Source organism: Charadrius vociferus, unplaced genomic scaffold, assembly GCF_000708025.1.
Source record: "Charadrius vociferus isolate BGI_N301 unplaced genomic scaffold, ASM70802v2 scaffold61, whole genome shotgun sequence".
NCBI lineage: Eukaryota > Metazoa > Chordata > Aves > Charadriiformes > Charadriidae > Charadrius > Charadrius vociferus.
In genome coordinates this window covers 8,536-24,856 of record NW_009646945.1, presented here as the reverse complement: position 1 = coordinate 24,856, position 16,321 = coordinate 8,536, and the positions used below count along the sequence as shown (strand labels likewise).

General features: G+C 36.9%; 1 protein-coding gene across 1 annotated transcript in view; it reads right to left on the bottom strand.

The window, feature by feature from the left end:
• The window catches only part of WDR37 (WD repeat domain 37), a 35,741-nt gene extending 28,447 nt beyond the window's left edge, over window positions 1-7,294 (bottom strand). Inside the window, exons 1-4 of the mRNA XM_009895084.1 lie at window positions 7,157-7,294; window positions 3,548-3,644; window positions 1,157-1,252; window positions 924-988 (exon numbers count right to left, since the gene is read on the bottom strand). Coding sequence (XP_009893386.1) covers window positions 924-988; window positions 1,157-1,252; window positions 3,548-3,644; window positions 7,157-7,294 — 396 coding nt within the window. The remainder of the gene's footprint in view (window positions 1-923; window positions 989-1,156; window positions 1,253-3,547; window positions 3,645-7,156) is intronic.
• Window positions 7,295-16,321: the final 9,027 nt, after the last annotated feature.

Here is a 16,321-nt window from a genome sequence, read left to right as displayed (position 1 = left end):
AGGCACCTCTATGCATCAGAATAAAAAAGAAAGTTTGAAAAACAATAAAATAGAAAGGAGACCAAGTAAAACACAGTAACTTAGATCTCTTTCACCACACTACTCTTACTCTCATACTTTCAGACTACTTAACAGATGGCATTTCCAAGACACCTACAGTCACTCTGTAACCTCTCATTAGCCTGCAACACAGGTCAGCATAGAGCTTCTTATATAGTTGGTTCACATACCAGATCCCACTGCGGTTTCCTCACATTTCACTTAACCTTAATAAAGTATCATGAAATGACCCTGAGACAGGGCAAAAAAAGCAGCAGGTAAACTCTCTAGGAAAACTGAAAAAGGGGAGAAAAAGAGAAAAACAAAAATACCAGACAGATGCACATGAAAGGGTAACTCTGCTAAGATACCAGGCAAAAAGATCACTAGCTACTAATTTGCAAGGCTTGCAACATAAAGGAAACAAACTGTTCTAGTCTCATAGCTAAAAAATAAAATAAACAAACCAAAACTATAAAAGCACATATGTAGATGCCTGCTTAAATCCCCATTTCAACTGCAATACCCCAATCTTTATTCAGAAATTTACTACCTACTAAGTTCTCCATTTCCCTCATGAAATTGAGTAATTCTTCTTAGCTCTTCACAAACGAGTAATGTCACATATACACGTGCACACACGCTCTCCCCTCCAACATTCATTCTTTAAAAAAGATGAGCAATTACTGCAAAAATGTCATATAGAGTGGTTGAAGTAATGGGTAACTGATGAATCCAAGATAAACATACTGTTCCTCATGATGTAGGTTTAACTTAAAGAACAGCACTACTCAGCCTAAAGAAACCACAATTTACAACATAAAGACAGTCATGTTAGTCTCATGAGTACACATTGATGAGTAGAGGTTTAATTTGTCTCATACCTTGCTAGTAGATGCCTTGTAAGTTGTCTTTAATTTCTGAGAAAGTTGACTGGTACTATGACTCGCTGTTGAGACAAATAAATTCAAAGGAAGATATTTCAAATACAGCATTAGTTTATTTGTATAAGTAACTGGTATTAATTCCTTTCAATAAGATTCTACGTTTTGGCCAGCTCAGTATAAAAACAGTAAATTCAAAAATACTAGTTCAGGATTCTTCATGGTTCTCTTACCTTTTGTTTTCAGTTGTCCTTTGCTCAGTTCAGCTCCATCAATTGTCTGTCCTTCAGCTGCTAAACGCTCATTAAGTGTATCAATCTCTCTACGTACTAACAATAACAAAAATTCCCATTAATACAAGAAAATCAGTATCATTAACATACTATTTAAAAACTGTTACGGTAAGTAAGTAATCTATTTTAAGCTAAGGACAGGAAAAGACATCAACTGTGATTTTATAAAAGCAGGTCTCCCCAAGACATAAACCAAGACTCGCGCTGAATTTTCCAGAGACCAACCTTGACCCAGATTCCAAGGAAAGTATTAGTGGCTTCTAATTACTGTTACTTTTGCTAATAAATGTGACTAAGATTAACAAAACAGCTTCTGTGAAATACATGGCACACCTGTACTGAATTAAGTCCAACAGGACAGAAAATTTGCAGTACCATAAATATTTTTAGTCACAGAATTAGTATGTAATTTCTTGACAAAAGATTTTGTTAATCACAAAATAGTAGGAATATCTGTCTACTGCTAGAGTTTCACTAAGAAAGGTAGTGCAGCAAATGTGTATTATTTTGTCCCTTGAAATACACTAAAAAATTTAGAATGACACATACATTTTACATTCAAGTGTTTTAGAAACATTAAATATGATCAAAACATTTTCATTGCACATCGGACAAACCATGTGTTTGTAACAAGAATATGCTTTTCTGTCACTTATTTATAATACTCACCAGTGCCATTTCAACACAAGACAGAGTGACGGCATAGCTAAAACAAATTAGGTACTCATAAGTGATTTCCAGTGGCTGGGCTCGTTTAAAGTTGCTCAACTTCATTTTATAAAGAACATTTTTCCTCAAAATCTGGGCTGATATTCTTTAAGTGTTCTCCTCAAGTGAAATTCTACTGAGAAGCTTTAACCAAGCGGTTTTTCACTGTTCTTGAGAATAAGTCTAGACCTGTCTTTCCACAAGTTGTTAGGACTTTTTTAAAGTCGTTCACGCCCAAGGTTTGAAATGTGGGAGAATATGACCCATCAGGAGTATGCTTCTTGCCATTTCTGAGAAATTCACAGAAGTCTCAGTTCTAAGCACTGGAAAAGTCAGTTTACATTTGCATATCACATCCAACTGTTTGAAATGAGCAAAGCAAGATTATTTCTGTGTTTCCAGACGCATACACCTAAACTTTTATAAAACAAAGACAATATGAAAGAGAAGTAAATAGAGACAGGCTTTTAGTAACAGATGACTGAAACAAACAAGCCAGGCACATACAAGAATTGCCTGAAAGGAGTGAACTAGAACTGTGAGGTGAAGACTGAAGATGCAGAAGAAACAAAAGTGGAATGGAAGGAAAATAGTTATACTCTGGAGGGTACAAACAAATTTACCACTTGTTTTCTGACAAACATTTTTGAAGTGGGGCAGCAGGGGACAATCCCTACTTTTCTTCCTACCAGCCAACTTCTCAGCAGAAGGCTAAGAACTCCATTGTGAGAAGTATCATTAAAAAATGTGCAGTGATGATAGCATTTAACCTACACCATCTTGAGGTTTTAAGAGAATAAAAACCAGCACATTTTCAAAAAGCACGCAAGAACGTTTTTTTTAACATGAGTGTTTGGTTTAACTGTGGGAACAGATTAGGTGTGACAAAAAATTTGACTTGTAGCCAAACCAGACAGACTCCACAACTCAGAAGCGAAGCCACGCAACACAACTTCCGAAATCCACCAAGGAAAATTGAGCAGAGGCTTTACTGCATAACTGCCTGTGTTACTTACTATGGATCCTCTTACGTCACCCTGGATCACTTACATTATTACCATATGACTGCACTGTCATTAAACAAAACACATTCTGTGTAGGTAACACCTGGAGTTTTTATCTGAGTGCTGTACTTCAAAATTCATGAACAGTTGCAGGTGCTGGCTACACAATGTACTAAGTAGTATGATCCGGAAACACCACATTTTACACTTTTTCAAGTAAAACATTTTTTCAATTTTATTTACTAATATTAAATCATTAAAATTAAGCCTGTAAATATACAAAAAAGCCACAAACTTCAATGGCTGAACAGAATTACTGCCAGATTAACATGGTATATACCGGAGCCTACAATGACAAGGAGACAGCTACTTCACTTTCTTTGTCCGAGAGTCAAGGAGGATGACACTCATCAGTTCTCACTACTTGTGTCAAAGAGCTAAGAAAGTGATTTTCCTGCAAAGACACAAACCCCATCTTTGGCTACAAGTTCAAAACAATTTTTAAACTTCTCACAGAAAAACTATGCTAAGTACACTATCCAACATAAGCATCTCAATTATTCCTACTATACCCTAAATCCAAAGAATTCATATGTTGCTGGAAAAAATAGATACTCACATTCCAAATTTTCAATATACAGATTTTCAAACTCCCGCTCTATTTGACCAAAAAGTTCAAGGAGCGTATTCCGGACAGAAGATGGTAGTTTAGAATCCTAGGAGGGAAAATATCAGGGTTTATATTTTTCTTTACAAATATTTTGTGTAGTTACCCTTCAATCTTAAACTGATTTCAACAGTTCTCTCCATCTCCCAGCAAGCATATTTTTAACATTTACCTACTTTTGTCACTAACCGTAACTAAGTGTAAAGGAAACTGGAGTTTTTAATCCTACCCTCCCCAGATATTATTCAAGCATATCCTCTTCACAGAAAGTATTCTGAAGGAAATTCACAGACAAGGGCTGATATTTTTCTTCAGTATAAGCTCCATAGCAATTCCAAGGCACAAAACCAAGTATGTCATAAAACCACTAACACAGGATTCATACGATCAGAGCTTAATACCAAGCTTGACCACAAGTTTCTGTTGGCAAGTTATTTAGATTTTATTCATCTGCCTGTATAACAGAGATCAGCACAATATTTCCCCTGAACAAACATATACCATATCCAAAACAAGGATTTCTGTTGAGAGGCAAGGTTCTCACTGTATCAATGATTCTGTTATCAAACATTGTTGAGCAGACAGTGAGTAAAGCAGAAGACAACTGACCGCAGTATGTTGAGTACCTAATACTAACAAACATCTTAAAATTTAAAGCACGTTAGCCTAATAACTATAATCAATTAATGCTTTACAAGTATGGATCAAAGGAAGATCTGTCCTTGCTCCCTCTCCAAATAAATTCTACTAAAGCTGTTCTGTTCTTCAGTTGCTGGTGGACCACAGTATGTAAGTTGACTTACTGCATTTATTATTTATTTAGGCAGCCAGCTATAAACTTTTTTTTTTTTTTTAAGAGAAGTTTCCACTTAACTGAGCCTAATGAAGAAAAAAGTTCAGCTACTCCTTTGGAGTATATATAACCCAGCATCTTAGAATTCAGTAAGACAACATTTTATTACTGGACAAACCTGTAAATAATGCAGCTCTATTCAAAAACTGAAAAATATCTATGCAAGGAAACAAATTACCAGATTTCAAAGTGAAATTAATACTGTATCATGTATACCATATTACCAACATATCAACGTTCTTCTATCAAACTTACAGGGAACATGCCCATCAGCAACATCTGCTTTTTATAAACAAAGCAAAAGTATGTAATTTCAAGATCTTGAAATCATCAGCTATGAGCAAAAAAAGAAAATTGAGTCAGCTTCTGCCATAGCACAAACTACTATTTCAGGTCTAGAAGTACAGAAGCAGCATTACTAGAATGGGAGTACAAACTCCCATGGGAGTGGGAATGGGAGCACAGGACACCACCCAAATTCAAATGAACTTCATTATTCAATGCAAGTCTAAGGATGATTATAGCTTGTTTTGTTCTTAAGTGTTCCAGCAAACCCAAACCAAAAGAAATTGGTTCCATTCCTATAAACTGAATTAGGATAAATCGTGTGCTTACTAGCCATCAGAGGGCAGCATGAGCCTTCCACCAAGTCAGCATCTAAACAACCAGAATTTAATCTCACATTTTGGTTCATACAGTCAAGATGATTGTCTTCAGAAACAATTAGAAAAGCCTATAATGATCCCGATTGTGTAAGTTATTTCTGAGCATCAGTTTTAAAGAGAAGAGCAAGAGAAACCACTAATAACCATGACACAGAGCACATCTGCTTTGTGCATAATTCAGGTTTACACCAGTTTCACAGCTGCTATATAAGCTACGGCATTGTGCTGAAAGAAGTGGTGCCATGCTCCTTATGTCCCCCTAGGATATTCCTTTCTGCACCTTTATCTGCCTCTCCCTTGAGACAGTAGTTTTGTTCATGCACTCACAGTCAACCAGAACATGAAACAGATCCCGATTAAACCAACTTGTAACAAAACTGATCAAACAAGAATATTATACAAATGAAACACTATTAAGAGAGACACTGCAGTTAGAAGAATTATTTCCAATCCAATTACCAAATAATTCCATACAGCAAGGTTATGAAAGAAACTAAGTTATCCTCCTACAACTTTCAAAACAGAAAGAGAGATGTAGGAAAGGTTTTCAATCCACTTCTCAGAGCCTGAAAACATAAGCAAGTCTAAATCTGTCCTAAAGTAACCAGCATAATAAAACGCATCCAACTCCTTTAGTCTCTTTAAAGTTGGCATGATTTAAATTACTCTATTAAAATACCATGTAATAATGTTATCTATTTCTCTGCAAAAGTACTTTTCTAGATCTCATGCTGTTTACAGCTCCACTGCGAAAAGACATTAATACTCCCTACTCGTTAGAATCTACTACTGGCTGTTCAAGGCTAAAGGTCAACAAAATTAAATAGGATGATACATAAAACATTTAAAACATTACAGCATAATACACTTATGAAGTTTGATAAGAAATACCAAAACAGCTTAAAATTTTGGTTCACTGCACATAAGTGACAGTATGCCTTGACCTCTCAGCTGCCCTTCACTCCTTTCCTAAAGTAAGGCTGTAACAGTCAAAATGCACAAATAGTTTTCTATCCAAGTACTTACACTATCTGACTTCTAGGTGACTAGAAGGAAAGACTTGGGCTCTGTTAGTTCCCAGAAAACTAACGCTGTAATTAACTGAGTAATAGATTCAATTAAAAAAAAAATAATCTATCACAACACTGAGAAAACACAAGGTTTTCCCTTCAGAGTATCTGCAGAGTCCAAAAAGTGAGGTTTCTCGTAGCCAAACACTGCCAGTATTTCTAAACACCTCTCTGATAAAAATAAAGTTTGCATCATCTTTGCCAGGCATTAACATTGCGTATTAAATTTGACAGTAAATAGTTTTCAAACTGCTGTTTGCTCCTCTTCGGCAGCACTACTTCAAACACTTCCTATAGGAACCTCACCAACAGTTAATCTCAATATCGTTAGGTGAAGCACTCCAAGTGGCTCCAGATTGCATCCACTACACAGACTGACATGCTTAAGAAAATTACAGAAGTTTATAGTTGTTGTTCTTTCCCTTAAGTTTAATACACAGAAGATTACACCTTCATTTCAGCCAAATTAAAAGAACAAAAATTTAAGTTAGCTCACGCCTGTCAAGCAGGCAATATTTGTTTACTTAATGGAAAGGAATGCAGAACAGCATTTCCACTAATACCTTCCCCTATCAGAGTAATAATAACAAATAGTCTGGTTTATTCATATTCCTGTGTTACTACTATTCCAAATTCAAACTTATGAAACCAAGAATCAATCTTCAACTTTAAGGAGGGGGGAGGTTGGAGGTGCAGTGAAATAAAGAAGCTGTTTCTTTGTATTTCTCTATGGTTTTATAATTCATGTAAGAATACACAAAAGCTAATAAAAAGCTCCACAGGTCTGAAACACTGTTAACATCCACATCAACAGTCTCCAAAGACAGTCAGCGTTTAAAACCAAGAAAGTCTGCTGTTCCTGCAGCTTTACTGCACATTTTTCATTACTTAGGTTTATTTAATTTCTTTGCATAGAAAACTCCTCATTAAAAAAAGTTAAGGAAATTACCCAAGCAGCAGTGTATTATCTTACCTGCCCTTCCAACATGTCTCTCTGCAGTCCTGCCCGTTCTTGCTCAGAACTGTTGGTTCTTCGGATTGAAAGACTGTGTGATTTACGTTTCTGCTTTGCTTGGCGAGCAGATGCACAACTTCCACTTTCTATTGGCATTACTTCAAAAAAACAACTTCACAGAGGCTCCTATGATAAACTAAGGAAAAGCATTACACATTACAAATTGCTTTGCCAAACTAACCAGAGCTTAATTTTTATTTTTTTTTTAAATAGAAATATTTAATTTTACTAAGTTTTGGAGTTGTTTGGGTTGTCATTAAAAAGAAGGGATCCCTGTTACTTATAGCTCTTCTTCCAACAACATTAAGTTGAAAAACACATATGCATATGTAAATAAAGTGGATCATTTCTGTATTACTTATCCATTAGCTAACAAACCTCCACAAGAGAAAAATAAATTCCACTACCTTGCTCATTTTGGAGAACACTAGCAGAGACAGCCCCAGAATGCTTCCAGGAAGTAACTATTATGCATACTATATTTCACTGAAACGCATGCAAAATTAAAACCCAGCTGGAAAATGAAAGCAAACAGACATGATAATTTAGGGACACTGTCAGGTTAAAAATGTATTATACAACATCAAGTGTTAGGACACAAAATTTAATAGATGTGCTTATTTACAGATAAGCAGAAATTAATTTTAATGACAGTTCTGAACTGCTTTCCACCATTTTTGACAGCTCACTTTTTCACTGCCTTGATAGTAAAAGAGCCCACAAACTTATGAGTGAAAGTGCACCTGACTTAACCAGGCAGCTGTTGTTAATTTGTCAGCCTGTTAAAGCCAAATATGCATTTTAACATCCCTAAAACCACCTGACAGTATCACCAATTAATATTACCATGCATGATCTACTGCTTTCCCCTGTTTAAGAAAAATCAAATTGTGTTTGATTTCTTGCATAAACGTTGGAGAATATGTTCTTTACTGTCAAAATCTTATTTGCACAAACTTTTAATTACTGGATTTTTTTTTTTAATTTAAACCTGATATTCAACAGAAATTATTTTTAGTTTCATGGGGTACCAGTTGTTAAACATTTCAAATGTTTTAGAATTGATTACTCAAAATTTTTCGATGATGAACATTGAAAACAACATAAAAATTCATTCTCCAGCATAAATGATTTCTGAAACAACAATTACAACTTAAAATAGCTGAAATAGTCTGCAGAGAAATAGGAGAGCAGAGTTGGCAAAGCTAACAAGGCAACTGAGCTTCCTTTTAAGTAAGTCGATCAGAGAAAATTTAAACCAAACCCAGGGCCACTTCCAATTTAAGATCCGCCAACACACTAGATCTCAAGCTAGGAATGAGCACCGTCGCTATTAACAAGACTAGGCATTAACCAGTTCAGATGTTTTGACATGGTATTTTCAGCTTTTTAACATATCATAAAGCCAAGGAAAAGCATACCTTACTAAAAACACAGTATGCACCATGAATAAAAACAGCTTTAAATTTGCTTTGGTTTTTACATCACAAAAATTAAAATATATAAAGACATATAAATTTATATGAATATGAGGCTAGATTTAGTTAAAGTTTTGATGCCCATCCATCCTCAGATTTTCTCATTAAAAAACTTGGTATTTTAATTAGCTTTTGGAACACCCAAGTTCCAGTAACCTGACACCAATTCCATAGTGAATCTAAAATAAAATTCAGGTTGCACCAGTATCTTGTATTGCACTGAAATTATTTTGTTCATTTCCTCTGGACTCTGCACAGTCCTCCCCTGCACCTAATCCCATCAGAGCTTTTTATGTGTGATTAATCAGTAGTAACTAATTAGCTATATTCGCAAATTAAAGAAGAAAAAAGAGAAAGAACTACCATTAGGCAGTTTCTTATTTTACTAGATTTCCTTTTTCACTGTGGCTACATTCCTCTGCCATAGAAAGACAGGACTGAAATTTAAAAAAGCCCATCCCATAAACAAGTTATTGCCAATTTTCTGGGCTTCACTAAGGATCTTCTGGTTCTTCGACATATGGTCAAGAATTGGGAACAGGTTTTCAGTGCTCATCACATTTCTGCTTCTTTTCAAAACATTATCAGATCCCAAACACCTTCCTATCTCCCTTGGGAATCACTCTTTTATGTCTTTCAGTTTGACAGTTTCTGCAGCATTCAGGATTACTTTTTAAGGCTGGAAGCATCAAACTCTGTGTGCACACACATCTATGTGTTAAACAGTTTTATATCTATACATACACAGCTAAATATAATCACATAAATCATTTAACCAGTTTCACTTAAGCTGTGGAAAAAAAAGAAAAAAATCTAATTCCTAATTCCTGTCAGATATGGCTCCCGAGCTGTAGTTATACACAGGGATGTTAATATGGTTTATGCCTTCCCAGGCATTGTTTTAACTATGTGAACTTCCATTTGCTCTTTGCTGCCAAGCTACTTCATTTTACCAAGAAATAGCCTTTTCTGGATTGCTTCATAGAATCACAGAATAGTTTGGGTCAGAACAGACCTTTAAAAGTCATCTAGTCCAATCTCCCCTGCAACGAGCAGGGAAATCTTCCACTAGATCAGGTTGCTCAGAGCCCTGTCCAGCCTGACCTTGAATGTCAGGGATGGGGCACCTACCACCTCTCTCGGCAACATATGCCAGTGTTTCACCACCCTCAGAACAAAAAATTTCTTCCTTATGTCCAATGTAAATCTACCCTCTTTCTGTTTAAAACCACTAGCCCTTGTCCTGTGACTACAGGCCCTGCTAAAAAGTCTCTCTCCGTCTTTCTCATAAGATCCCTTTTAAGTATTGAAAGGCCATAATAAGGTCTCCCTGGGAGCCTCCTCTTCTCCAGGCTGAACAACCCCAACTCTCTCGGCCTTTCTTCGTAGGAGAGGTGTTCCAGCCCCCTGATGATTTTTGTGGCCCTCCTCTGGACCTGCTCCATCAGGTCCATGGCTTTATTGTACCACTGGTTACGACTGGCTTTCTGGGCCACAAGCACACATTGCTGCCTCATGTCTTATTTTTCATCCACCAGTATCCCCAAATCCTTCTCCGCAGGCCTGCTCTCAAACCACTCATCCTCCAGTCTATACTGATATTGGGGATCGCCCCAAGCCAAGGTGCAGGACCTTGCACTTGGCCTTGTTCAACTTCATGAGGTTCACACGTGCCCACTCCTCAAGCCTGTCAAGGTCCCTCTGGATGGCATCCCTTCCCTCAAGCGAATCAACTACACCACTCAATATCTCAGTACATACAGATTTGGCAGCTATACATTCAAGCATGTAGAATTTAAAGGGACACTGTCAAATGCATGACATTACATTTTTACATAGTGAAATTCTCACACTAACCACACCAAAGTTTCTACTTTCACAGCTCATAAGCAAACAGGAAAGATTAGGTAAGAAACACCTCCATTAGTGTATCTATTTGGTAGCAGCACTTCACCTGCAGCCAGTGTCATTGCCAGTAATTGCACTCTCCTCATGCACCAGCATGACCACATCACTCATGCACTGCTCGGGAGAGAGTAAGCATGCACGCTCTCCCCCGGGCTCTGCAAGAGGGTGCACACAGCCATAGCAAAGCTGAAACCAAAGAGGCAACAAGCAGGCAGGTGCACACAGAGGACACGAAGGAGAAGCCGAAGGGGACTAGCTTCACTGCCTTTAATAATCATTCAGAATTCCACCAAATAGCCTTACAATCTTTCAATAAGGGAACAATAATTTAAGTTTTTAGAACCAAATTCAATGTTAAAAAGTGACAGTGTCCCTTTAAATATTAACTTCACTTTGACAATTTCAGAACCATTTTGATACTGATTGCAACAATAAGAAGCTATAGCTTTTTCAACAGTAGATTTTACAAAACAAATCCTTGGCAATATGATGCTAAAAAAATAAATAAATAAGGTGCTCATTTCTAGCAGTTACCTGATTCCCATTATTATGTAAGGTTTTCAAACAATGAAAATTACCTGTCCAGAATATCAGTGTCATGTTACATATCCTATGAAAACCATATTAAATATTGATTAGTGAAACAGTCAGTAGTATACAAACCAGTCTTTCACATTTTTGAAACTTTTGTAGTTAGAACACACCAGATGACAGGAAAGGGGGGCGCGGGAAAACATCAAGACAAGTCAAGGCTAAGTACCAAATCCCAGTCAAACCAAGCAAGAAAAAAAGGCTTCAAAACAACCTATTATATATTGTTACTCAGATGCAGTAAATCATAACTTTTGAGGGTTACAAATGGGTTCTGAAAAGATAAATTCACTCCTTCTACTTAGTAATTCTACAAGTAAGATGAAAAATCACCAAGCATAGGACTCCTGTTTTCTGAGCCAAATGAAGCTGAATTCACAAAAGCTAAAAATTAGCAATGAGGACTACAAAAACCTGAACAAAAGTACTTTCCAAGGAAAAAAAAAAACAAACAAAAAAAAACCCAAAAAAAACACCATACAGAAAAGGGGGAAGAGTGTTGTATTACTAAACTGTGTTCATTAAGGGTGTCAGTTCATAAGTACTGTATTATTAAAAAGTGAGCTTATGAGACATGTTGAGCTATTCTGCTCAATAGTTTTAGAAAATGCTACGTTTGCATAGTGTTTTTCACATAACGATCTGTCAAAGCCTCAAGAGAACAGTACCAAATGAATTTCTGACAGAGTCAATCAGCAGAAGTAGAGGAGAAAAAGATGTCCTAGAAAACATCTAGACTACAGGTGATTACTACTTTCTGGATGCAAAGATACCTCGGTTTCGCTGTTTAATTAAACTCACAGCATATTTTACAGCGTTAAATTAAAGTTCTGCCACCTACCTTTCTGTAACAGATGTTACTATGTATTCAGTCACAGGAAACGTGTCATCAGAATAACAGTAAAGAACAGATGTGTAACCAACTACTGTTTTATTCAGCTACAACAGAGAAATGGCACCAAACACAGTGCACATACTGGTCTTACTAGACTTAAAAATTCACTTCAGCAACCAACTAATTCTACTTGCCTACTTTTACTCTTGAACACAGAACAAGCAGACTGCTGAAAGGAAAGAATTCCCAGGCTATGCACACTGCTGAAGCCAGGGACAAAATCTGCTTTAACAAGTGTCAGAGCACAGACAGAATGGCTACAGTATTGCATTTCCTTTTTTGTTCATTCAAGACAACACACAAGTCTGTAAAGGGAAAGCATCAGGAAGTTTCGGCAACACCTCTTACCCAAGATCTCCCTGCTCCTTTTTGTTTAGAGTTTAGCAATAGTAATACTTACTATTTAAAGGATTGTGTCAAGAGATAAAAACAACAAAAACCAACCACCTAAACCAAAGAACACAGAAACAATTTTACCGTATTTGTGTGTGCTCTTAAATCTCTTAGACAGTCTCAGGTCTCTCATTTTCAAAGATGGTTTAGAACAAATTTTCAGTGTATACTACATAAGAAACAAAGGCTTTTTACAATAGTAATTACTGTCCTGTGCAACATTAAAACCTTAAGATACACAGATGCCAATTAACATAAGAGGTTTTCTTTCCACAAAGAGGGGAGGGAAAAGGGCAAGAGAGGAGAATGATTACAGTTATTGAGTTCTTAATGACATGTAACTCGGTTTGACAGCATTACTCATGAGTTAAGGGAATTTAAGTATCAACGTACGCCACTACAATCTTTATTAATATGCAAAGAAATCAAATTTAAAGGAGTAAAACTTCCATTCTGAGGTCTTCAGTGAACGATTTGTTTCAAGGATGCTGTACATTCAAGTACCATTAATTCAATGCAAGCTCCAAGAATACAGCACACCTGAGAAAGATCAAGCTAACCAGACGTCTTTGTAAAACTAGTTGTTTTGCTAAAGATAAATATTTAGGAAACAAAACCATTCCAGATCATCACAGATGATGCTAGAACCACTGATAAGCGTGCTCAAACCTCACGAAATCCACTCGAGCATTACAACATCAAATTTTTTTTATAAATTTAGTGCAGCTTACTTTCAAACAAAACTCATGTTCCATGAAATGTAAAAGGGGAACACATCCACCACTGAAAAGGTGATAACCTCCTTTCGATAGATAGCATAGTAAAGAAGCTGCACGAATGAATTAAGTATGTTATACAGCTGGAAATCAATGATAAAAGCTTTAACACATTAGTAAGTACCTACTCTGAGCAAGCGTCTAACATCAACATCGAAGCGTAAGCCAGCCCAGTTTTGCTGCCAGCAAGCTTTGATCTTGCTAATTCAACTATGTCAGCAAATGCTGCAATCACACCAAAATGCAGTGCAGATCTAGCCTGCCAACCTCCCTACTAAAGCAAGAAATTATAGTCTTAACCATACAGACTTATTTTAACTAATATTAAACAACAATTACCAAACTTGGATGATTTTTTTTTTGTTTAAAATATAAAAGAAAACCTGCCTGGGTCCACTAATAATCATCAGCCCGAGACCTGTTAAGTGAAATTGCATACAACTTTCCTTCGAGATTTGTGCCACCTATGCTCACTGAGTGTGCTCGCTGTTTCAACCAGTTTAAATAGTATAAGGTACAATATATTCCTACACTTAACACTAGTCAGTTATCTATGAGTATATATCGTACCTTATTTTATTAACAGGTATTGATTAGCTGACTTTATTGAACAGTTCAACATACAGCATCTGGTTTGCTAAATTACTTACTGCTGATTAAATCCTAAAATATGTTTGAAGGCTACTCTATTTCCTCAGCTGTTTCACAGACATTTTACCTCCCATTCCTGTATTAGCAAATCCCTAATAGCTTAGAAATAGTCTACATGTATGCACAGGTATGCAAATACAACACCTGAGGGTGAGGAATCCTAAGGAAGTTCAAGAGCAAAGGCGGTTTAACCAGGTGTTTGTTTAAGGAAGCACTGCACCACATTCAGAGGCCAGAATCCTACTCTGCTAGTCTCTAAACAAACAATATTTAGGTACTTATTACTGATGTACTAGATAAATTGCTATTATGCTTTTATGCAAGCAGTGTGACCTCAAATGTCATTGCTCTTCATTTGGGAATATATTCCTTGCTAATAAATTAGACTCTTTTATTGCTTAAGATACAACAAAAGCAAGTAACTTTGACAGTAGCTATAATACATTCAGCAAGCTTTTCTGAAGCACCAATAAATAACCTTTGTACAGCACATTCTTGAAGCATTTCCTCATATGGCCTACCACAGAGAACTACCAAATCTTCCAACAGTATGTGTAACAGCACTGCAAGTACCCACTCCTTCCATCTTGAAACACCAACAGATTCTCAAGTTAGTCAGCCGGTATTACTCAAGGATCAGAAAATAACAAATCACTCTGATTTGTAAGGAGACCATCCTGACTCCTGTCCATTCCTCAGTGGTCATGCATAGAGTACTAACTCTCCAGGCAGAGGTTTGAATCAGTGACCTCCAGAACAAGCCCCTTACCCTGGCCTTCACCTCACAACTAGTCTTAGCTCCAAGACTTGAAAACTTAGCTCCATGACATAAGCCAATCCTAACCTCATCTCAAACATATAAAATGCAATAGTGCTTAACTTCTTATTTGACACATACTAGTTCTGGCTTGCAATTTCTGGATTTTGTAGAAGTAAGGTCTTCTTTTAAGACACTATCACCACCCTCACGATATTTCTCCCATGACTGTACCAACACCCTCAAGCATTTCAGTCCATAGAAGAGACTGCATCGTTTAAAGAAATCCTAAATTTAAAAGAAAGATGGTGGAAGGGCATGTCTAAATTAGAGAGACAGTCTCACCTTAGAAAGAGCTTCCTTTAGATTTAATATGATAAACCTAGTTTAGGGACAAATGTGCACATAAACAACTGGCATTAAAGAACAACAAACCCACATTACAGTGGCCTCTGCCTTAAATTCTAATGTTTAGCTCAGGCACCTTTTCTTAAAATAATTGCCCAAGTCCACAACACACAAAGCTACATTTAAAGTTATTACAACAACACAGGTTAAGGCTGACACAAACAGATCTTATCTAATGTAAACTATTCATTAGTAAACATACTTGAGGATTCTTGAGGTTACCAGCTTGCTTTCAAACATATCACATTAGAAACGCCAACAGCAGGCTTGCTTGGAAAACGGTTTCAGAAATTTGCTTAAGGAGAAAGATACTGCTGTGATGTTGCAAAATGGGTGCCTGAACAATAGCCGTTTGTATAATTTCAAGGTGTACTCAATGACACTGAATCACTTCAAAGAAGCTGTTCCACCAGTTCTTTACGTAAATCTTCCATGAATTACTGTTACAGAAAGCATGCTTTAAAACACTGTAATGAAACAAACTTTGACAAGCTGGAAGATTTAACAAGCGGGATAAAACCACACATAGAAGTTTCTCTTTTCTCGCAAACACCAAGATGTCCTTGAACAATGGTTCAAGGCTTAACTTGAAAAAGTTTTCCCTGACTTTGCATAAGCACAATCTTTTTATTTGATTTCCTTCTACAACTGGAACCTAACATCTGTTCAGCCTCTGAATACGTTAAGGATATTTATTCTTCACTCAAATCTGTTTTCACCGTTTTTAGCTCAGGAAAAGACAGAAATACTGAAAATGGCTCCTTACAGACATAACTTCCACCTATCTTGGATGGTTCTAAGTCATCCTCCTGCTGCTGAAGGCCAGATCTGCCCTGTCCCACCACAAACAGCACCTCCCTTCCTCAGGCAGTTGTGCTGCACTTCAGGTAATTTGGGTGTTTCATTTTTACTCCAGCTGTACATGTGTCAGAGGATCTGAACTCAACCTGCAAACTAAGGAGGTACTACACTTGTCTTATCCTTAGGACATGCAGCAGCACATAAACAAAGTTCGCGAGCAGTCTCCTCAGCAGGCACCCTCGGTTGCACTGTCTGCAGACCTGGAACCATCCCTACAGCCTGAGCTGGAAGTCTAAAAAAAATATATTAAAATAATAATAATTACACAAAAAAAAACCAAACAACAACACATTGGGTTAGAAGAGGAAGGGCTTATTTTAGAGGAAGAAAGGCTTATCTTCGCTTATTTCAGTATTTAAGAAAGAACGTGCCAGCCATTTCACGCGGCAGCCAAGCGGAGCGGGC